Raw genomic sequence first — 23,742 nt, forward strand, 5'->3', positions numbered from 1 at the left:
TTGGTACCTTTAGGGTATTCAGCCTTGCCAAATCTCTGTGGTGCTGACACAGTTTATTACACATTTTCATTTATTAAGAGATTATTTGACTGCAGTTTGTTGTTTTATTGTACAGCAGGTGATAATTTTACACTAAATTAACTGTAACATCTCTGTTAGGAACAGGCCGAAGAGGCTTCTTGCTATGATGCTAAATACTAAGTAATGGCTTTTATTCATCAAGGGAGTAATTTACTGCCATGTGCAGGGCTTGAATAAGACTCTCCACCAACCTGTTATTAGACTGTGCGTGTTCATGTTAGGGTTAATGGTCTTGTGCCAGTGCAGGCTGCCTCTTAAAAACAGATATCTGTGCTAACATTGCATAGCTGGCTACTTTCAGGCTTGACTGAAAAATGGTTCGAGGCAACCAAATCTGCACGTAGACAGAGGAATGACCACCAAGGTCTGGATGTGGGTGGTGCTCATCATGTCAGCCCACAAGCTCGGATTTTATCATCAGAAGAGGATGGGCAGGCAAAAAAGTGAAAGCTCCTTGCACAGTTTGACTCTTCAGGAAAATAAAAAGATGTTGTTTCCATTCCTGGTTTAAATATTTGTTTTTTCAACCAAAGAAATAACTCTACCAGAAAATAATTTTCAAACCCTTTATGAAAATAAAGGAAAAAATGAGCAACAATAACCATCCCTCTTTTCCCACAGAAATTAATAACTTTGGAAGGAAAAATATTTATTCAAAAGCCCTTTTTTCCATTTAAAATAGATTACAGATGAAAATAATTTGCCTATCCTTTAATGAAGTCCATTATACCAGACTAGTTTCATAGTCTGTCTCGCACAGATACCATTGAGTTAAGCTTTGTGTTGGGAGATGGGAATTCCACACCAAATTGAATTGGAGACTGAAGCAGGAACAATTATGGCTGCAAATTATTAAAGCTTTGCTATATTGGAAATTCACAGCATGCTTATAGCAGTAACTTACTATTAAGAAGAACCATACTACAAAGCTAAAAAATACAGAAAAAATCAGAACCATATTGCTTTGATCACAATTCCATGTTTAAAGAAACTAATCATTGGCAAAATAATCCCCTTCCCAGCCGCGCCATGGATTAGCTTTGGTTAATGCTAACATTTCCTTTATATGGGGCACATCAAGGGAAAAATTATCAAATAAAATCTAGGGCTGTCTAAGTAATTCACAGTAAATAATGTACTCGGGGGAACCCCCTGACACACACACACTCTTTCTCACTTATGATTTTTCTGCAATCCAACTCTGACTTTCAGGGAGCGATAACTTCCCGAGCGGGTGGCTGTGAGTCACACACATCTGCTCTGACTGGACAAGCAGATGAAGTGTTATATTTCTAGCTGCTGAAAGGATGATCAGAACTCCTAAATTAGGTGTCCAGTGTAAAGCTTTTTATGATTAGTTATTCCAAATTGTCTTCTGGGGAATATTTTCTAGGGCTTCTTTTCAAAATTTGCTGCTCAAAGATAGTTCTGCAGCAAGCTTGTTAGCTGGAGTGCTCATGGAAAGCTGCTCCCAAAGCAATGTGCATCCACATGCTGAGAATATGAAATAATATTCCTAACTACTTCTTTGCAGTATTCCCTAGATCTAAAAGCAATGAATGGGTGTGTCCCACCATTCTATTTATTTGGTGTTTGTTATTACCTTTAGGTGAGGGAATATGAGACTATATAAATCAATGTTGTCTTGTTGCCTTTTGGGAATGACCTTTGATTTCTGCCCCCCCCTTCCCAGTTTTCTGGAGTCCCTGTTTTCTGTGAAGGGAATGTACAGCAAATTTTCAACTTGTCCTTAATGTGGGATATTGGTTTTTTTTCAAGAGCAGGAGCAATATCAGCCTATGAAACAAAACTCTCCTGGGCCCCAGGCCTGGGAGTTAAGTGTTTGTGAGTGGAAGGTTCTGCCTGTGCATCCCAGCTCAGGTGTGAACATTTGAGGAAAAAAACCTGCACACTTGGGAGCAGAGGGGGTGCACGGCACCCTATGGACACCACAGACACCCCTGCACAGAAGGTACACTCGAGAACGAATCCTTTGCTGGACAGCTACAAAAGCTGTTGCTCCTAAAGCCTCCAGCAAAAAGATGAGCAAATCTGGGAATGAACTGAGATTCAAACAAATCTTTTGTGTATATTCATAATATTTTTTTGTGTGTAGTTGAGAATTTAAATGCAATCAGTCCTTCAAAGGAAGTTTCAGTGGATGCGGTTTTAGAGGGATGTGGTCATGCACCTGGACTGGAACCTGCAGGTCCCATCTGCCCTTGCCTCTGCACTATCCCAGTGATGTACATCTCTGTGGTTTTTAGCTGGCACACAACAGCAAAACATGAGCTTGTAAAGCTCTGAGAGATGCCTAAGTGAGGGCTGTTCTACAAGGGCCCCTGGAGATTATGAAGTCCTGTTGTGTTCAGAGAGGATTGCAAACAGTGAGGTGAGCTGGCATGAGTGACAAGAACATCAACTAGATCATATCTATTTTTAACATCCAGTAAAATTATTAAAACCACTACTGGAGGACTAAAACCCTCCTAGAAGGACAGGGCATTGCAGGACATCCCATACAAAGTGATGCTTGGAGGTTGCACCACAGAATATGTTATTACACCACATTTCTACCCATCTTGAATCCCTGTAGCCTGTTCAAAGAACTGTAAGTAAAAGCTGAGCTGCTGATAACCACTTTACAAATGAAAACCCTGATTTTATTTGATGGTGTACGACGTAAGAAGGAAATAGGGGGAAAAACACAGAGCAGAATAAATTTTATTAGTAGAGTAGATGTGGCAGAATAATTACAGTTTCTAGGAGAGTGTTGGGAATGGCATAAGAAGGCTGGAAAAGAAATAGCAGCTTAAAATTTGATTGTCTGTCTGTTTGGGGTGATAGTAAAGTCAAGAGTGCCATTTCCAGTCTAAAATCCCTGTATCCAATACTAAAGAGCATTAGAGCCTAAATAAGGATTTGAATACAAATGTCTTCAACTCCGTCTCACCACAAAATTAAAGGATCTGTTCCAGCAAATACAGTGTCTGCATGAAGAGACCCCCCTAGACCTATGCCTTTGAAGCTTAAATTTTAATTTGGGATTAAAAAAAAAAAAAAGTTGCACAAGGCCCTGCAGAAGTCTGACACACTATCCTAGAAGAGATCTTGTGCCACCGCCAGCTCGAGCAGAGCTGGGCTGGGGGTTCTTGCCACTTGCATGCCTTGTAGAGGGAACACTGCCCACAGTGATGCTGCTGATGTGAGAGTGATTCAGCAGTGAACATGGAAAGAAATCCTGAATCCCAGAGAGAAGTGTTGAATCCAGGACATGCAGGATGGCACAGAGGCTGGTTGAGCCCTGCTAATACTGGTTTTAAAGCCAGACACACATGGTTTGGGTTAAGGATGGCTCCCTCTGTCCAAATGCATTGCAGATTATGGATGATGCAGGTTTTGCATGGGTAATTTTTTCTTTTTCATCTCAGCATAAGGCAGCCCAGGAGACACTATCATGTATGACATGAGCATTTTTCTTGTGCTCTGCGTTTCATTTAATCGAAAGAGCTTTCTTAGCAGCCCAGATACACGGGGTGACCACTTCTACTATTCTCAGCATTTTGCAACACTATTATTTTGCCTGTCCTCTTTTATGTGCAGGCTTCAGTGCACTTGGAAGCACCAACCACAGCTCACTGAATTCGAGACATCTGATCTGGGATAAAATAAGACAGTGGGTAGGTTTTAGCATCACGCCTTTACCTCCCACTGTAGATAGAGCTGGCAGTGGGGTCATCTTCAACAGGCGCCCCTGGGTGGCCCTATCCAACAAGATGCCTCAGTGCTGGAAGTGCTGTGTCCCAGCAACAGGGATGGCAGAGTCTGGGGATGCAGGGCATGCTGCCAGCTGGGCTGCTGAGAGCTGAGGTTGGCCCACAGCTCCAGTGCTGGGCCAGCTGGTGTCAGAGTTTGTGGCCTCTGCAGTGTTCTCCCCAGGTTGATGTCACAGACCCAGAAGATGCAGGAGGCTCTGCCTCAGGGTGACAGTGGGGATTCGCTGCCCACTGCTCTGCCCACTGCCCAGCTGCTCTGCAAGCAGTCTTGAGATTGGGTTTTGGTTTTATTTGTTCCATTACATAAAATATTCAAATTTGAAAAAAAGACCACGAGCCATAAAAATTACAAATACCTAAAGATATTTTCAGATAACAACATTTTTCTTTTGCTCTTGCTGGACAGGGTCTCTGCCCTTTCAGCTCGTAGTGCAGCAGTTTCCATTTTGAGGTGTGATGTTCTCAGGTCAGACCTGGGCATAGGAACCTACCCAAAACGGGGGTGGTTCATGAACCACTTGCAAGCTCCCCTCCAAGGTAAACGTATGCAAATTCACTGGTTGTACTCCTTGTCTTTCTGGAGCTTGTTGTGCAACGAAAGATTGATTTCTGGGTGATCCCACTGTGAATCCCAAGTCCTGCAGGGAGACATGCCAATGTGAGCCATATTAGTAAAAAGATCTAGTAAAGGGCTCAGCATTTTAACCAGTGAGAAAATTTGTGCACCACAGCTCAGCTTGGGCTTGGAGGGCAAGGAAACCTTTGGTGAGGGGCTACTGGGGGCAGACGAGGGTTAATTTTTTCACCTGGAACAGCTGCATCTTCCTGAAGAGGGAATAGCCTCTGAATCTCTCCTGTGAGCTCTGGAAAACATTTTGAAAAATTTTTTCTTCTTCAAATAAAGAACTCATTAAGTTTTCTGTTCCTCTGAGTGCCCGTGCCTCCCATTCCCAGAGGCATAATATTGAGCCTAATCACCAACTAGAACAACTGAGGCCTTTATTTTGGTGTAAAGCTGCATGAAAAAAGAAAAGTCCCCTGTGTATGCAGCTGTAACACTGGCATAACTGTAAGAAATATGGAGAAACTCACAACTGATTTCCAAATCTGCGTCTTCCTTTTTCCTATAATGAGTGTGATGCATAATTTACACAGGCAAGAAAAACTACAGAGCTGATTATTTTTTTCTTTCTGTTTGTTTTCATTCAGTTGCAGAAGGGCTGGAACTGCAGAAAGCTGAGATAAGAGCCCTACCCCTTCCTTGGTGCAGTGAACACGATATGAAGGATGAAGAGGAACTCAAGGTACAACCATGAGGACTCGGGTCTTTCCCGCAGCTATCAAAACCAAAAATGTCTCGTCTGTTTCCTGTCTTGAAAAGAAGGAGCATGAGAGCCACAGTGTGAAACACTCAGTGATGTTGGGGGCAATCACAGCCTCAGCCATTGAGACACTTGCCCACACCCACGACTGTGGCAATAAACTGCTGACTACAAACAATATTATAAAAATTCCTCCCTGGATGCCATAGACACATCAACAGTTTTGCATATGTTGAAAACTCTCTGGCTAATGACATATTTCCTCCTTGGGCTGACTCATGAGCTGCTTCTCCTGGTTGCTATGAAAGTTGGAAGCACTTTAACACTGCCTGCTGCAAGTACATTTCATGAAAAGAGAGGAAAATCTCTGTATTATTTCTGGATGCACAGATTTGACCCTTTCACTTTTGTAGTCAGTAAGCTTTGCCATTTTGACACTTATTAAATAGCCTGTTAGTGGCAAAAGCAACGACAACAAAATTTGTGTGTATAATTTAAAGCAAACAATCTCTGCTGTTAATCCAGCCTTCAAGGTCTGAAGTAAACAACCACATTTCAAGGGAATGCTACTGAGAAAAGGAAAGGTCTGTTGGGTGCTACTTGCTTTTAAACATTGAGACAAAATATTTAACAGCCTAAAAGCTCTAAGCCCTGCGTTGGTATGGGGAGATAACAGCTCCATTAATTAGATGATCAAATATTACTTTATTAGTATATTCTTGCATTGGTCTGGGATAGCTTGTGCTTGTTTATGAGACATGTGACTCTCTTCTTTTGAGATTATTTAATGTAATTGTCATAATTCTCTAATCCACATATTTGCATCAATGTTGTGTGTTGATTATGACCTGGTTCAGGGTATTTATCTGTGCTCATTTTCAGTAGCTCTCAGGGAAAGAATAAAAGGTCTTTTCATGATGTTCAAGTCTGCTACCATGTCAAACCTTGATTTCTGTCCCTCATGAGGAGAGGTGAGGCTCATGAGTCTGTGTGCTTGAGCTCATTCCAAGTTAGCACCACGCCAGCATGTGTGCAGAGGGAAAAGTGAGAGAAAAGAGGCTGGATAAAGCCTTTGAGGCTGCTGACAGACAGACCAGCAGCCAACCTAACTCCCTTGCCACTGACTCCTGAGCAGGGGCAGCTTATATGGGGATGGACAATATCTTCCACTGTGTCTGCTTGCCCCGACCCCATGGCAGTTAAATCATCTGTGAGCTGTGATGGCCAGAGCTTATAGCCTGGGGGTTTAAGGGAAACTAAAATCACTGCTAATTCACCTTGAAAAGTGGGCTGAAGGCAGAATGCTCAGGGGTGCAACAAGAGCCAGAGCAGGGAGCCAAGTGATGGTGTCAGAGCTCTGCCAGCAGAAGTTACCCGGCCCTTGAGCCAGCGCCAGGCTGGCTTACGGGGACGTGGGCTGCCCAGATCGAAATCACCGGTGGATTTAAATCAGTCCTAGCATTTCACAACACAACTTCTCCCTGTAGCTCCCTATGCAGAGCCCATATATATTTGTCTATCATACAGCTCCTTCGCAACCTGCAGTACTTTTAACACATAATATACATATGTTTATCTCAAAGCAGGATAGACACCAATTAACACTGCTCATTAATGAGGGCACAATCAACTTGCATAACCTTGAACCACTGAGTGCACACAGTGATGTATGAATGAGAGGTTAACTGCAGATGACAGCTCATTTCTTTTTGCTCTTCTGCCCAGAACATCCTACCAATACACATATTACAAATAACATGTTCTTGTGATAGTAATGGGGGGGGCATTTCAGAAGCCAGCATTGCTTCTTTGTTTTAGGAGTTATTACATGACATTTGGGGTTTCTGCCTTAATACCCCCCAGGATCTCCTCTGCTGGTACCCTTGACTGCAACCCAGTTCTGCTTTCTGAATTAGAAAGCTGAATGTGAAACGGATTAATATAAAAACCTACAGAAAAGGGCAAGTGGCATTTCTGACGTGCCTGAGACACCCGTGCCCATGTGACTCACAGTTCATGACTCGTGGAGTGATGCCATTCGTAAGTCATAATTCACCCACACACCCCATGTTAGACACTGCTTTTCCATGGAAAACGCTCAGCCAGCGATAAAGCCCCGTTAGCATCACGCTACCTCGGCTCTCACACGGATTATGCCACATCAGTGTTCTTTCTGTGGGGAATATATTTACTTGCTGTAAGGAGCCATCTAGTGAGGGTTTACTGCACATAAAATCAAAGTAACTGTTTCTTTACTGTTTCCAGGCAATACCAAAAGAAAAGGCACTAATTTTTTCCCCTCTTCCTCCCACTCCATGCGCTCCTGCCACACTCGAGCCACGGCTAAAGCAAACAGCTTGAGCAGGTGAGGCTGTGTGGACTGAATTCTCTTTCCTCTGGCTATCTCTTTACAAAAGACAGAGAGCACATGTGCTCACCCTCGCTCAGCTCTGCTCTCAGGGGACCCACACAGAGTCAGGCACAGTCCCGGAGGACCTGCCTTATGGGCTGGCAAGAGTAAAAGCAAAGTGTGTGGGTGGAGAATATAAGGAAGGGCCATGCTAGGCAGAAGTGAAAGGCCTTAAACTTGGTCCGGTTTTAGTGTACAGGAAACTGAAGAGCACAGCCAGCCAGTGAAGTGCCTTTTGTCACGCAGGCAGCGATGGCATAGCTGGGAACTTAATTTAATTGACACAAGGCTGAGCCAGAGCCTCAGTCATCAAACAGATAAAGAGAGTGGCATTTGAATGGTGGGCACTTCTTGCTAGTTTGCTTTTTTTGGTTTGTTTTGTTTTTTAAAGAACAATTAACTTGTGCAGATAATGAGAGAGTAGAGTTGAGAGTGTCCGTGCACTGCAGAAATCTGAAGTTACTGCCCCTGGAGCATCAAAAGCACGACTACATTGCAAATCCATCTTGTTAGGAATTATACAGTATGCAGAAAGGACCAAACACACTGAGTTAAATATTAACAAGACAGGGAAATGACAGCAGTTCTTCTGGTTAGAAGTAAGACTTCTAACTTCAGGTTAGAATTAGGATTTTGTGTTGTGCTGTGAAACTATACCCAGTGAGTGCAGCTGGGGGAAGGGATAGGGTGCAGGGGCAGCATCATTTGTTTTGCTTTTTCTGAATCAGTCTCCAGACTAAAACAGAGCAGGCAGTGGGGTGTCCACCAAGGTGTGCCTGGGATGCTCCACAGCAGGTGACATGCTGGAGTCTCCATCGTGACATTCCCTGTGGAGCCTCCTCCAGCCCCTGCAAGCCTCCTGGGGTGGGAGTTTGCAAGCAGCTGTGCAGCACTTTGAGCAGCCTTATGCTGTGCTGGCACTGGATTAATCTTCCCCATCTCCCAGCTATCTCCAGTGCTGGTTCTAAGGAGGCAGCTTTTCTGCCCCTCGATAACTCAGCTCTGTGCTCCCCCACGTTGTCCTCAGCCCAATTCCCCTTGGCACAACTGGCCAGCTCTCAGTGGGAGAGCACTGAGGGACAGCTCCTCCAAAGGGCTGAAAAAAAATGGGCACTCTGGAGGAAAGAGACTCTGAGATGTTTGACACTGTGATACACAATAAACAGGACTGTCATTTTCCATAGCTACACTGCATATCAGGATAGGGAAAGTGATCCAACTTTCATAAACAAGCCTTTATTCTACAAAACCCAGACACTCTCTCATGTACTAGAAAATGCTCTGAATTATGAATGCCTGCCATTTTACAATAACTATTCCTTGCTTTTAATTTTTTTTCTTGAAAATGCAATTTATTTATTTATTTATTTAATTATTTTTACCGTGAGAAAATCCCTATTTTTAGTTGGTGGAAATTATTTGACTACATCAATGATTAATAGGTTTAATGCAATAGCTGCAATGGAAATTTAAAAAGCAAACACACCAAACAGAGCTAAATGGATTTGTTATAATGATTTCATTAGGGATTTTTAAAAGTTTGCTTTATACTTGCAGTTTGTTGCCAGAAAGAATTCGCTGAATTCAGTCAAAATGGTTTGTTCTTTGTCTGTCCGTGGTCACCATAGCTACCATTTCAATCTGTTAACATATGTGGTATTATTTTGTTCCTTTCTCTTAAACTCTGTTCACAGATGCTGTCAAGATTTTCCTTTGTACATATCTGATCGGTTCATGCCAGGTTTGGCTCCATGCCTTTTCAGAGGAGAGCCTCTATGATGAGGACAAGGTGGTCAGGCACTCAGTGCAGCAACGGAGACAAGATTAGAAGCTGGAGTGGGGGTGGCTCCTACTCCACTAAGGCATGGGATCTGTGAGAAATACCTCAGGAACACATTGTCAGAGGTGTATCTTTTTTTCTGGAGAGATAGGTATTCCCTGGATGTGCTGTGGCAGCTCCTCAGCTGCCATAAATCAGTATAAATGCATTCATTTTAGTGGAGGTGTCGCGTCTGCTGGTAGTCAGGTCCTGTGATGTTGCTCATTACACAGGTTTTGGGTAAGGAGCCAAGAGATGAAGGGAGGCACGGCTACAACATTCTGAATAAATAAGTAATAAGATTGTACAGTCTCTATTCTCTTGCTTTTTCCAGTCTTAGAAAAGGTTCAGGTTGCCAGAGAGTACGGAAGTATATCCACCCTGTGCTATGGAGGGGATTGGAATATTTAGTGGAGATCAGATTATCCACATTTTGCATTTTAATTGGCATCAAGTGAGGGAAAAAGTCAGTTTTCTCTACTGCTGAAAGTGAGGATGATTGAGGTGGCTTCATTTTCTGTCCAGCTGTGAAGCAGGCAGGTAAATATATCGATGTACATATGCAGTACAGTTTATAGTGGTGAAGCCGTAAGAGAAATCAGATAGTCTGGAAAATTTACAATTTTCTTTCACAACAAAGCACTCACAGTAGAGAGTAAAGTTAAGGTGAGTCTATATATTTATATTTTTAATGGTATAAAAGCATTTGTTTAAAGCTCTGTGGCTGTGATTTTTCAGAGCCACTGAGCACCCTGCTCTCTGATTTCTTTTAACTGGAGATGTAGGTTTTCAGCAATTCTGGCAGCCAGGGCCTCTCTACTAATGCCTGCAGAGAGTAGCTGGAGAAAGTGTGAGAAACATTATTGTAATGAGGGGCTAATTCTGCCTCTTCTTCCTGCCTCTCAGTGCAGATGAAAGAGTGCCTGCAAGTCATGTTATGTGCACAGGGAAAGGGAATTCTGATTACTGGCTCTGGCTCCCCAGGGGCAGGGATGCTCTCCTAGCACAACTCACAGTAAGTCACATCTGCATTTCCAGTATAAGGCTCATTTTTAAGGACTCCTAGTTTGGCTATAAAAATTCACTTAGCATGCATGAATAGAAACCAAATTGACAAGATAGACCATAACTGCTCTGAAAGGGCCATTAGTTCCTGTCGTATGAAAAATCCACGTTTTAAAAAAGCGAGTGTTGTTCACATTTGCACAACAGGCTGTAACTATTCCTTGTAAGTCATTATAGCCTGTATGGAAATAATAATTTTCAAAATCACTATTGATACCACAGACACAGAAACAGCAGGAGGCAGATGCCTGTGCTTGATATTAATCCAGAGCCTTCCAGTGCCTCTGAGCAGGTTGGGATCAGTTTAAACCCTCGATTTACAACACTGTAACTGAGAAAAAGTAGACCACAGAATAAAGATTTGGTCTGATGTCTGAGTTTGGCTTCTGGTGTCATCAGGTGAATTCCAGTGGTGCAGCGGCTGTGAGAGGGTACCAACAAGTTGTCTGTTGAGAAACAGCATCCATCCCCTGTGCTCAGTGCTGGTGTGGGGGGGAAATGCATCTGTCTTAGATGTGTTCAGTGTTTAATACGGGAAAAAAAAATCTTGGGGCAGATAGGAATGTAGCTTTCTTTTTAATAATGATTTTAAGAGGTACTAGGTCATGTTATTTTATAAAATTGTTTCTTTTGGTTCGTGATTAGTTCCTCACTTGACACTAAATAGAGCTTTCATTGATATTTTTAATTGTCTTTTTTGGGTTTTCATGTGTCGCAGGTTTTTTTTAGGCAAACACCAGTGAAGGACTAACCTTGATTTCTCTCTTCTCCCCCTGAGATAACTAGCATTTGAGATTTCCAGATTATATTTGGACTGAATGGAAGAGAAAGTGTACAATAAAAGGTTGGCACTAGAGTCCTGATGAGCTGTGCTGCCTTAGGGGTGTGTTCACAGAAACACTGGGCCTGAGCCTTCTACTGTTTTTTTTTTAACAAAGGGAATTTCCAGGGATTTCAGCAGAGTGATCTCCATGTATGTCAGAACGATGTGAAAGACAATTTTCTCCACTCCCACATACATGTATGGACATACCAACCTGTACATTTTTACTACTCTGTTACAACAGTTTGCTTGGACCTACGACTGAGTTTTGAGGGGAATTTCAGATTAATTCAAATAGTTCCCTTTCCCATAGGAATGCCAGTGGTCAGAGGCCCTTCAGGATACCCCTGGCTGCATTTCCCTAAGATCACCCTATGTCATGGGAAGATTGAGATGAATGGTGGAGTAAAGGGGGCTGTGTTGGCAGGACGTCAAACTGGGGATTTTTTTGGTACGATTTCAGGAGCAAGCAGCTGCCTCTCAACTGGACCTCTCTTTCCTCATTGCTGAGATTACCCTGATAGCAGCAAGACATGAGGGGGACTGAGGGAGGCTTGGCTGAGGGACTTTGCTGCGATTGCAGCCCCGGGCACCATAGTTGGAGGATGCTGGTAGGGAGCTGCCTGCCAGGTTGCAAAGGTAAGACACCTCTCTCTGAGCAGCCTTTTCTGCTTCCACCTCTGTTGCTGTGGACTGCAGCAACATGGAAAGCTGCTCCCATGGAGAGGCTTGCATAGAGGAGGTTTCTGCTGGATCCAGGTGATGTTTCTCATAGTTGGTTAGCCTTGCTACAGCAGCATCCTTCAAAGGTAATGTCACAGCACTGCACAAGTAGCTACTCCCGGGGAAAACTTCTTCCCTCACTAAAAAAAAAAAAAAAAAAAAGAAAAAAAGGTTGATTTAAAAACTGAAGTGCAAGGGATTGTATTCCTTGCAAACCTCTTGCAATGAATATCTACTGTTAAACCTCAATCTCTGTCCCACTAGGTCTTGTGACAAAGAGCTCCACAAAGGGATGTGCGTTTCTTGTTCAAAATCACCAGTGAGGAAAATTATGTTATTTGACTCCCAATCACTCTAAAAATGATGGCAGCTGTCCCCTGCAATTCTGTCTCCCCTCACAGACTTCAGCACTGTGCCTCGCTGCCGAGATGGTGATGATGGAGACAAGTGAAATGAAAGTTTATAAAAAGAGAGGAGTATTTTCCCAGATAAGTGCTGTGCCATCTGCAATCATCCCTACAATTAAGTGGTTCCCTAAAAGGAAATATTGTTTCCCCATTTGTTTTTTTAAGGAGTAATCTCTTCACACCACGTGTTTCTCTTCAAATATGGAGATTAACTTAAACACAGAACTGAGTGGGGCAAGCCCATCAGCTATCTGAGGCTTTCTACTCTGATTTTGCTGCGTGCTTTCTCCTCATCCTCAGGCAGGTAAAGGTCCCTGTCCCACCTCATTCAAAGTTTGTTTTTTGTGAGAAGGCACCAGCTATGGAGGGATTAGTACCACCAGAGACTAGCTCCTGTCTCGCCTCCTCTCACTGCTGTCCCTTCCCACTTTCTCCTCCTGAGCTCTTCTCCAGGGCTGATCAGGGGTGCAGGATGGTGTTCAGAGAGGGGCTGCCCACTCTGGGTGCTGCCTGCCGAGGGTGCTCCACTCTGGAGCCCTGCTGGCTGGGCAGGTGGGGGAGCTGAGGGGGAACAGGGCTCCTTGACAGTCTCAAATTTAATTAGCTGAGAGAAGCTCCCAGGAGGAAAGGGAGGAAGTGGAGTCCTGTGAGAGCAACACGGGGTGACAGGGAAAGCCATACACCCCAGGAGTCAAAACCCTGCTAAGGGGATGCGCACAAGAGCACAGACAGATGGATGGTTCCTATTCCCACCAGCTTCACAGGCTGTGAAATAGCTCCTAGCATGGATGCTGAAACAAACCCACTAGAGTCTGTCCATACTTTGCTGGGATACACAGCGTGTTCTCTGCAACTCTGCCTGTGTCAAGATGTCGTGTGTTTATCCCACTGCTCTCCCTGGTGTCGTCAGCCTCTGCCTGTGCAGGATTTCAATCTCATCCTCTCCTTCCTCCCAGGGCCAGCCCTTAGGGCCTCCCCTCCGGATCAGCCTGGAGCTCTGCTTCAAGCCAAGACATGGTTTCCTTGGCTGCTGTGGCTCCCCTGGTCCTGCCGTGCTTACCCTGCAGCTGCCAGCATCCCTTTTCCTGCCTCCTGCTGCTGATCCAGTCTCAGCTGCCTCTCTGCACCCTCTCACTCCCACCACAGTTCCCGCCTGTATTTTTTCCGCTGGCCTCCCACTCACTACAGGATGTGAGCCATTCTCTCCAGTGGGAAATAAAAGTTTGGATTAAAATTTGCTATACTATTCCTTCTCTAAAAGCAACTTTCAGGCTGAAAGGCTCCAAGGACAAATTTGCAAAGGCTTGCAAGAGATTTAGGGACAGATTTTAAAAGTCTTTTAGTTACATTAAAGTGAAATTAGATGCCCCTTGGGGTTTTTTCAGCAGAAGGAGGTGTTTTTGAAATCTGCACATGATGCCTGTTTCTGTCTTTTAGGCTTGTAAATGTTTCCAGAGATTTGGGGTTTGAACACCCAAGTCCCCTGAAATCTAAGAGAACCAAGCATCAACTCCCATGCATTCCTTCCAAATTCCAGCCAAAATTGTTGTCAAACTTGGAGCGCGAAGTTCTAATGTAAGAGATTATAAACCCGACTTCCGCTCTGCATTAGCAGGCAGCTTAGCACCAGGGGAAAAAAAAACCCAATCCATAGTGTTCACTGTATAAACATCTTGTTCAAAGGGTAACATTTTCCTGATTAATAGCCTTTCAGTATTAAAAACAATCAGTCCAGAGCATGATTAATTGCCCCTTTTACTACTAGTAACCAAATATATGTGTGTATATATATATACATACATACATACATATATACTTGTGTAAACACACAGGCACATTCTCACTGGGGTAAGCATTTTTAGCATGTCAGTTTTCAAGGAAAATACTGTACAAAAGAGGTGAGAGCTGCTTTTTACAGCTCCAGCAAATGGGTAGGGTTTTAACTCTCGTAACCCTTTGTTGCAAGAACTGGCAGCCCTGAGGATGCATGATGAGCATTGCTGCCCTGGGAAAAGTCTCAAAAGGAAGGAGATCAAGAAAGAGGCAGAAGACACTATTTTTTTCATCCAGGGAATGAAGGCTGCTCAGTTGTTGGGTATCCTGGCTGCATTTCTACTTCATCTGTATTTCACTTGTGGGACTGACAGGGTTAATGGCAATAAGAAAAGTTTTCATTTAAAAACTGGCAAGGAGAGGTGCTTTTCCCTTGACAAAGAGAAACAAATTTCAAGAAATTATTTAAAAAGACAGTCCTGCCTCATGCAATCTGTTAGGTTATAACACACATGCAACAATAACACTGTCTTTATAAGGAGGAGACCTTTTCTCCCACCCTTTTTGGTCTGATATCTAAATAGCTGAGCAGGTTAACCACTACATTTCAGTAATGTCCAGAAGTTGCAGTCAAGCTCAGGATCTAGGAAAAATACCATCCCTGCTTTACATAACTCAGTCTGTTGCAGATCATGCACGAAACTCCTCTTGGTGAGCCTTAGCAGGTCACACAGGTGTGCACAGTCACATGTGGGATCATGGCCTAATGTGTCTCAATAGAGTTTTGATCCAGGTAAACAAGACCCCCCACACACCATAGGCTCACTTAGTGCTCAAGGGGTTTCCTCCTCATCTGTCCCACCTTGCAGAACTTCAAAATAAGTTTTAACACAGGTTTTCTGCAGAGCAAACAGCATGAGCCAGAGGAGTAGAATTCATTGCTCTTCTGGCACTTGTATCAGAGGCTGATAAAAGTGTATTCACTACTGCTGCTAAAAAATAAAACACAATTCTGTGTTTTGTGTACAGTTTCTGTGTACATGTTCACCCACACTCTGCAAAGAGTTTTCTTTATGGCCAGAAAAGAATTTTTCAAAGTTTCCTTCAAGAACACCCCCAAAATCTGTAGCGCTGTGTTGGAACACCCTCATAACTTCAGGCTAAAGCCAAAGCAGAAAGAAACCCACCACCACAGTGTTCAGGAAGAAGAAACAAGCACAAAAAATTTTCTCAATGGTTAGAAACAAAAAGCTCAAATTAGCATCAGAGATGTTCTGTTCAGGGCCTATGAATTTCTGCAGAAAGGTTTGAAAACAAATAGGAGCCCTGCTGTGGGTGAAGAGGATGTTGTTGGCCTGGGACAACAGCTGTGACAGGTGCAAACTGGTAGTGACAGTGACAATGCCAAGACTTCCTGCTTTGGGGACACACACACATGCACAGAGTGCACACATGCAGCCTTTGGCACCCAAGGCAGAAGGCAGAGATCTGCTGCTGTTCCTGGGCATCTCCTTATCTTGTGCTGGGGTCACGGAGCAGCCTGGTGAGTGGGCAGGAGGGGCAGAGTGTGCCCCGCTGCCCCAGGGTATGGCTTCGGCAGCGGTGGCCTCCCTCATGGCACTGCCAAGCAGAATTGGGGACAGGGAACACACTACTCCCCCAGCCTGGGGGTGGACTGCACTGCTCAGTCCTGGTTCCAGGAGGAGCTGCAGGGGCCACGGCTTTGGGAAAGGCAAACAGTGGCGAAGCAGCAGTAAATGTTGTTTCAACAGTTTAAATGAGTGAAATTGTGTTATAAATAATTTAGATGATTGATTTAAGATTTTAATCCTGGGGCCTAAGTGGGTAATGGCTATAAAGAGAGGAGGAGGGAGGGAAGGAGAGAGAGGAAGTGAAGACAAAAATTAGGTCCCAATTTGTTTCAGCCTAAGTCTTGGGTAAGCTTTTTTTTTTTTGTTTTTGAGTGGTGGGACTTTCAAAAGCAATGGAGAAACCTTTTGAATTTCACTCGAGCTCATTTTTAAATGAAAGAGTGGGTGTTCCCTTCCTGCTCTTGTATTTCTGGTGTAGAAATCCTAGAGTGTTAGGATTTCTGGTGTAGAAATCCTAGAGTACAGAGAAGGATAACGAACACTCAGCCATGTTTGCATTCCTGTCTATCATGAAAATGTATTCTGTGAAGTAGTACACTCCATACTGGAAAATATTTGTGGCTGTCAGTGCTGGGGTTTAAGAGCATCACTAATTACTCCCCTGATTTAGAGCTGATATTTTTAAAGAGTGTGGGATCAAGAGTCATCGTCATAAAATTTAGCATTGTGAGCTAGCAAAAGTTATTTTTATGCAGTGAAAGTGAGCTTAGTTTTTCTGCGTTAAATAACTGTGCTGAATAAATATTCACAGGTACATGCATGTGTACATGAAGGAAACTGTGCATGTCAGTATGTACACACAACACACATACCGAGTGTAGAGGAGAAAGGAGATATTGTAAAGACGACAGTATGCTGAAACAAACTACCATGCATTTCAAAAAGGTATTTCTTTCCCTAATTTTAATGGAGAAAACACCGTGTCTAAACTAGAAGTGAAATGATTTTGATAATCTGAGGCACAACATAGAGAGGGAAGGATAAGCCCAGGGCTAGAGACCACGGCTCTCCCTCGGCAGCTCTCTCCCCCTCCCCCTGTGCAAATTCTCTTGGATTAAAATGGCAGAGGGAGGCGGGGAGTGGCTGGGGACAGTTTGGCTGATACGAGATAACCGCTGCTAGTCAAATGGCACTTTTAATTGCACAGGCCAATAAAAAAACCAACTTGCTACAGAAGTTAATTTGAATGAAAATAGCAGACACACCCCACAAGCTGCTTTCCACGATCGTGCATTGTGTTGCCTCATCCTGACGTACAGTCCGAGTCGCAAAATAACAGCGAGCGGTCTATACATACTTTGGTTGCCCATTTAGCCAGGGCGGGTCCGGACCCCCGTTCCCGTCCCTCCTCCCCCATCAGTTCTCCCCGGTGGCGTGCAGGTTTTCCCGGCAGGAGCCCCGTGTGACGAAGGGAGGGAAAGCGGTCCCGCTGCCCCTTTTGTTCCCTCCCTCGCCCCACTCCCGGAGCGCTGCCGGCGGCGGGGCAGCCGCTCGCTGCTGGGTCACCCCGGGGAAGGCACCGGGCGTGGGACGCGGCCGCCCCCGGGAGGGATTCCTGATCCCGGCCGGCTCGTCCTCCTCCGCCGCGTGGGGAACCGGGCGCGCCGCTGGGAATGTGGGAATGCGGGGCGCGGGATCTGTTGCTCGGCCGGGCCCCCAGCGCGAATCCCGGCTCGGCAAGGGAGCGGGGATGGGGGAACTCAGGAGTTACTTAAGCGGAGCCGGGCGGCAGCGGCTCCTCGGCACCGTGCGAGCCCCGCGGCGGGCGGCTCTGCCCTGGGGGTAGTGGCAGCACCCTGCGGGCGGGGCTGCACCGCGGACCCTGGTCCGTGCGGTGCCGCTTCCCGGCGGGATGCTGCCGTTCCCTCGGGGTAGCAGGAGCGCCCCCAGTCCCAGCGCTGTCCCGCAACCTCGGCACCGCTCCGGCGGGGCCGCCCCCTCCGGCTGCCGGGACACCCCTGCCCTCGGCGGGCTGTGGCCGGTGCTGCCGACAGGAGCCGTCCCGAACACGAGGATAACAGACCTCCAACCCTGCCGGGCTCAGATTCCCCCAGGGAAACTGAGCTTTGTAGGGAATCCCATTCAAACCGCGCCGTAACCTTCCGCCGCGGGGGGAGGTGGGTGGGGGGGCAAAGTAGTCCCTCGCCAAGCTCCTCCCGGGACTGAGTTCCCGGTGGGGCGGCGGAACCGGGCCGGGCCGGGCGAGCGGCCGAGGAGAGGCTCCCCGGCGGGAGCTACGGGCCCGCCTCTCCCCCGCTCGGCCCGGAGCAGGGGAGCGGGGAGCAGAGGTATCGCCGGGCGGAGAGATCGCGGCTCCAGCACACACGCACGGCCCGCGCTCCGCCCCCGCCGCGCCCAGCGAACGGAAGCGCGGGGCCGCTGCGATGGACAGGCGGCGCCGGCCAATGGGCGGGCGGGATGGCCTCCCAAAATGTAGGTTCGGCCAATGGGCAGCGGCGGGAGCGGGAGGGGCGGGGCTCTCGGCGGGCAGCAGCGCAGGTTGAGCGGAGTCCCAGCGCAGGGCTGGGATGAGCCTCAAAGTTCGGGGCGATCGCGGTGGGGGATGTAGCAGCGCCACCGCCGCGCACCGGCCCGGCCCGCCCCGGCTCCCGCCCGCCCTTGGCGCCTCCCACAGCCCCCCCCCCGCAGTTTTTAAACTCTGATCCCCCCCCTTCCCTTCTTCTCCACTCCCCCCCCCCCCCTTCCTCCCCTAAATGCCAGCCATGATCGAGAAGGGCCCGGAGGTCTCGGGGAAACGGCGGGGCAGGAACCACAACGCCGCCGGGGCGAATAATAACAACAACGGCGGCAGTAAAAGTTTATCCGCCGCCCCCAACGGCAACAGCAGCGGGAACTCCTGGGAGGAGGGGAGCTCGGGGTCCTCCAGCGATGAGGAGCACGGTGAGGAGCGGGAGGGGGGGTGGTTTTTTTGGGGGGGGGGGGGGGGGTGAAGGGGCCGCTTGGGCCCACGCGGGTAACGCTTGTCCCTCTGCCTCCCTCAGCTGGCGGCGGAATGAGGGTCGGGCCGCAGTACCAGGCGGTGGTCCCTGATTTCGACCCTGGTAAGTCTTTATTATATTTTTTGGGGGGGCAACTCCTCCCCCCTCATCCAGTGATTTGAACCCCTCCCGATGAGCGGAGCCCCCTGGGGGGTGGGGAGTGGGGTACCCGGGGCTCCTCTCATCGGAAGGGGTCCAAAAATAATCCTTCCTTAATTCTAGTCTCAAACACCCAGAGCAAGAACAAGGACCCCCCCCTTCCTCCCCCCTTCCCCAACGCACACGGTTGATAAAAGAAGTCTCGATGCTTTCCAGAGGGCGCTTTGCAGGCAGGGAGGAACAGGGAAGCTGGCAGGGCTGGAGGAGGCAGGAGATGGCAGTTGGGTGGGATTTTTTTTTTCTTCTTTCTTTCTTTCTCTCTTTCTTTCCCCCCTTTTTTTTTTTGTTTGTTCTATCCTCTCCTGAACTCGTGTTTCTGTAGTCTCAGTGATAGGTGTGGAACTAGAAGACATCAAGTTACAAATATTTTTTTCGAAGGTATTTAGAAGTGACTTGGGTCTGTATTTTAATTTTCTCTCTTCCTAAGAAGCTGCTCGCCTCCCTCCTCCAAAAAAATTATTGTTTCACGTTCCAGCTATTCCGCTGCGGTTCTTTGTAAGCTAATTTAAAGTGGTATGGAAGCAAATTTTGAGCAAACAAAGGAATTGGGGCTGTGCTGAAAGGCAGGTGCTGGAAGCACGTTAGTACTGATGTATCTCCGTATATAGAAAGACAGGCTGTTGACCTCTTTAGTTTGAAATCGAAGCTTTTTTTTTTTTTTTTTTTTTTGGTATTGTTCCTTTGTAAGTGGAGGTTGAAGCCAGCGAAAACCCTCCTCCTGCCTGCTGGAGATCCTAGCGTTTGGAGTTCTCCCTTTGCCCAGCCCAAACTTAATTGAATCCTCCGCACCTCTCGCCTTAAAACAAAAAGAATAGTGTGGAAAGCCACGGTGTCTCTTTATCGAATAATCCTTAGAGTTACTATTGTGTGGGTTCAGGAAAAAGGTTTCTCGTGGGTCATCCTCAGACTGTGCACTAATGTTGGATACCTTTTTTATTATTAAGTATGTTTGTTCATAACTGTTCAGGTCTCAAGGTGGGGGGAGGGTAAAGAGGATTTTTTTTCTTAAGTTCAGTATTACTTGTATTTATTTACAGAATAATTTTTCCCCACCCCTTCCCCCCTTCGTTTTCATGACAAAATAAGATGCAAGGTCTTGGCACATGGGAGCTCCGTTTCTTGGTTGACCAGGAGGAAAAAGGGGGCGGGCGGGGAGAAGAGGAGGAGGAGGAGATGGGGGGGGAAGGGAGGGGGAGCTGTTAGTTAGGCAGCAGTTGACACTGGTTTTCAATCTGTAGGTCAAACGCAACATTTCTGTAGCACACACAACGTGCATCACACTGGCTATTCAGCCACGTATCACAACAATACTTGGGCTTTTTGGTCACCCTGGAGAATTATGCTCTTTTGTGCAATTCATTTCTGTAACATAATAGACGGAGGGGGAAAAATACTGTGAGCCCCTTCCTCACTGTTATGTGCTCAGCTGTACATTGTTCTGGTTTAAACTCACAGTGACCTATACAAAGGTTATTGCTTTCTGTGCTGTGTGGAGTAGGAGGGAGAGGGGAAGTGTGTGATGTGAAGAAACAAATTTTTTTCTGAGTAATACGTACCCTAACACTGGATCAGCAGGTACTGGTGTTTGAGTACACAGTGTAATATAGCAAGCTCATGGTAGGGTCACCTGAAGTGAATGCACAGTCCTCTGATGACCTGAATGGACATCAGATCCTCCTGTATTGGTCTCTATTTTTTACTCTGGTTCTTAAAAGTATACTTGTTAGGTAAGAAGTTTGGGGTGAACTTTTGTCTGATTGGGTATTGAAGAGTTGATTTCCTGGCTTGTCCAACTACCCAGGAATAATTTTGCAGTGCCAGGTTGTTCCCTGAATTTTGTCATCTCTTCTTGGTCCTAAAGGCTAAAAGCCAAGTTGTGTTCATATGTTATGTCTCTTTGGTTTCTCTCTTTAAGAAAGAAAACCCTAAATAAGCCTAACGTGCTGTGCTAAGACCGTTAGACTGAAACTATTAAATTGTCCTGTCTTGCTGGTTATTTAGAAAGTTAAATCTATGGAATAGTGTTATCAGAGTGCACAGATGCTGGGTCTGTTTCTCTTTAGAAATTTGAGGGGCTGATTGACCAAAGGATCCTAAAGCTTGAAGATTGTTTGTTGTTGAGTTGTGGAGGCTTTCACCTTCAGGTTAGCTGTCTGGGAAAATGCAGAGTGCTTGTGCCTCTGTGGCTGTGGCTGAGGGGAAAATAACACAGACCAGGCCTTGTGTGTACTTCTTTTTTTTTTTTTTTTCTTTTAATTTAATGCTCAGCTATACTTTGTGTTTGGCTTGAGGTATATCTGTAACTACTGATTCTTACATCAGCATTCTTATGTGGGTGTTCCTCTCTCCCCATGCAGAGGGGCAGAGAAAGCCTTTAATTTTGTTTCACTTCTCAGCCACATGTGAGCTGCTGCAAAGAGCAGTGAAATCAGGAAAGCTTTTCTGAAATCCATTTCTGTGAAGCTACAGGAGAAAAGAGAGGTAGAGCAAGACAGGATGTCGATTTGGGTTTCATAAATGAAATAGCCAGAGAAGAGAAAAAATTTACTACGTTGTATGGCCTGAAAGTGGAGAGTGTTCTCAATGATTGCCTAGGTTTAGACAGGAAAGGGACCTCACCACCTTTTTGTTAGCACGGAGAAGGATAGAAAGTGCTTGTCTCTTCCCTGTTTTAGTAGAGTAAGAGGAAAATGGTTAAGGGTTGTGCTTCTTTGTTTTTGCTTCATCCTTGGAACCAGAAAATGACAAGTTCACATTCTGGATTAAAATACCTTGGTGTTAGTTTTTAATATTCCTTGTGCCTAAAACTTGCTGTGGCAGTGGCCAAGGAATGGCCTGATGTGATTCTTTGTCTGTAAAAATGCTTGTGGCTGGAATCCTCTGTAAGAGGTGGTTCTTACTCTCAGCTCCTTTAGTAAATCTCTTTACAGTGGCAAGGCCTATTCCATGTGCTGACAGAGCTTATAGGTTCTTTGCCAAAGTTAATGTTGCTAGCTTTTTTACCTATCCCAGTTTCTCCTTACTTTGAGAAAGTAAGTTCTCACTGCATTGATCCCACTTCTTTTATTCTCTCAAAAACGTACGCCTTTTTTATTAATATTGTTACAGTACTTACACCTCTGTTATTATTTATATAAGAATAGCTGTACTGTAAAGGCAGGGCTTTTTCAGAGACAATGTGTATACTAAAGAAGCCAATTCAGCTTGAGAGAAGAACAGGCAAAACTTTTTGGGCTGAAAATCCCATGTCAGAGCTCAGTAAACTCAGTAAAACTTGCACTTCTGCTCTGTTTCACTGTTTGGCCTTGAGTTCACATATGTGATGTGAAAAATTGCTGTTTTGTCTGCTATTTCTTGTCTTGTTAAAGCTCAGAGTCAAATGTTTGCCAGCCAAAAATTCTGTCTGTTAAACAAAGGCTGATATTGGTAGGTCAGCATTTCTTGGGAGCTTTGAAACTGAGACACGGAAGGTTTTGAAGAGGGAAAACGATTATGATTCTTTTAATCCATACAAATGAAACCCACATGTCTTGTTAATGGAAAGACTCAGTGAAAGGAAACATTGCATATCCTAAAGCTAAAAAAAAAAATCTTTCCTATAGGGAAGCTCTGATATTGTACTTGACCATTTTATTTGTTGCTTATTAACTTATGCTGTTGGAACACTGAAAATAGGAGGAAGAAAGCATTAGTGAGCACTTTAACACAGCCAATGAATTTAACTGAAGACTAAAACTGCCATAATTTTGAGGAGTGTTAAATAACTCCCTTAAGAGAACAGTTACTCCCAAATTTTGACTTGTGTTGAATGCAGATGAAGTTTTTGTTTTTTTTTTTCTCCTTTATAGCATTAAAACTTCAGATTTCCTTATTTGTTGCAATGGCATTAAAAATACATGCCACATCTTGTATCTTTGGACAGTGGTTGTGTTGGTCATCTTTGAAAAATAGCTTCTGGGGCTCTTTCCAGTGGAAATAGATGAGAAAAAGCAAGTTTGACTCAATAGTGTCTTGTTGTAGAAATGCAAATCTGGGATGTATGTCAGTTGGGAGACTTCAATTCCTTGTTTGCAATGCTGCTCTTCTCCCACTTTTTTGTTGTTGTACCATAAGAATTAAAGTAAAAATGGTGGAAGGTGCTTTCACCTCTTGGTTCAGAAAAGCCTACTGGAGGGTGCTCACTAATGTCTCTAGTCCTTGAGGAGCTCGTTCTCTGGTGCTCACTGTTAGCTGTGCTCTGTGTGCTCCTGCACAAACAGTGGATATTCCAGACCAAAAAATGAGGGGGGGGGGAAGGAGAAACCAGCAACCCTTTTCAATGTAGTGAGAAACTCTGTCAGTGTAGCTGTGTCAAAGAGGGAGTAAAAGAACCCCAACAACATAGTCTGCTTTTCTGATCTGGAGTGCCTGATCACTGTGGGGAAGTGGTAGCATGGTCGTGTCCTAGGGTAGGAAACTGATGCATTCATCCATCCATCCAATTCTGGCTGTTAAAATGTGCCCACCCTCTGCCTATTTAGGATCAAAGGTTGAAAGTATAATATTGGGACAACCCCTAGGTGGCTGATTCCCCTAGAATTGCTGTATTGCTCTGGTGGTTGCAAAGGCCATGTTTTATTAGGTTGTATCATCAGCTGCTTCACGAGGTTCTGGGCAGAAGCACCTATTGGTCTATGCAGCTGGGACTGTAGCCCTTTAACAAGAGGTTGTTAAAAGCCCCCTTATGACTTCCA

The 23,742-nt window shown here is 45.4% G+C and overlaps 1 protein-coding gene and 1 long non-coding RNA gene across 3 annotated transcripts in view; both read left to right on the top strand.

Annotated features, from left to right (window-relative positions):
- Nucleotides 1–4,169: 4,169 nt before the first annotated feature.
- LOC116788402 lies at nt 4,170–7,227 on the top strand. The gene is made up of 3 exons (XR_004357624.1): nt 4,170–4,394; nt 5,067–5,161; nt 7,043–7,227. It is a non-coding gene; the product is annotated as an uncharacterized LOC116788402 (long non-coding RNA).
- A 10,977-nt stretch (nt 7,228–18,204) lies between these two features.
- The window catches only part of RCOR1 (REST corepressor 1), an 81,974-nt gene continuing 76,436 nt past the window's right edge, over nt 18,205–23,742 (top strand). Inside the window, exons 1-3 of one of the 2 annotated variants that reach the window (XM_032691390.1) lie at nt 18,205–18,284; nt 18,573–18,752; nt 18,854–18,913. In XM_032691390.1, coding sequence (XP_032547281.1) covers nt 18,236–18,284; nt 18,573–18,752; nt 18,854–18,913 — 289 coding nt within the window. In that variant the 5' untranslated portion in view covers nt 18,205–18,235. Of the gene's footprint in view, nt 18,285–18,324; nt 18,753–18,853; nt 18,914–23,742 lie in introns of those variants that run through there. The other variant, XM_032691391.1, reaches the window with a different exon arrangement.

The sequence above is a fragment of the Chiroxiphia lanceolata genome, chromosome 6, assembly GCF_009829145.1.
Source record: "Chiroxiphia lanceolata isolate bChiLan1 chromosome 6, bChiLan1.pri, whole genome shotgun sequence".
Taxonomy (NCBI): Eukaryota; Metazoa; Chordata; class Aves; order Passeriformes; family Pipridae; genus Chiroxiphia; species Chiroxiphia lanceolata.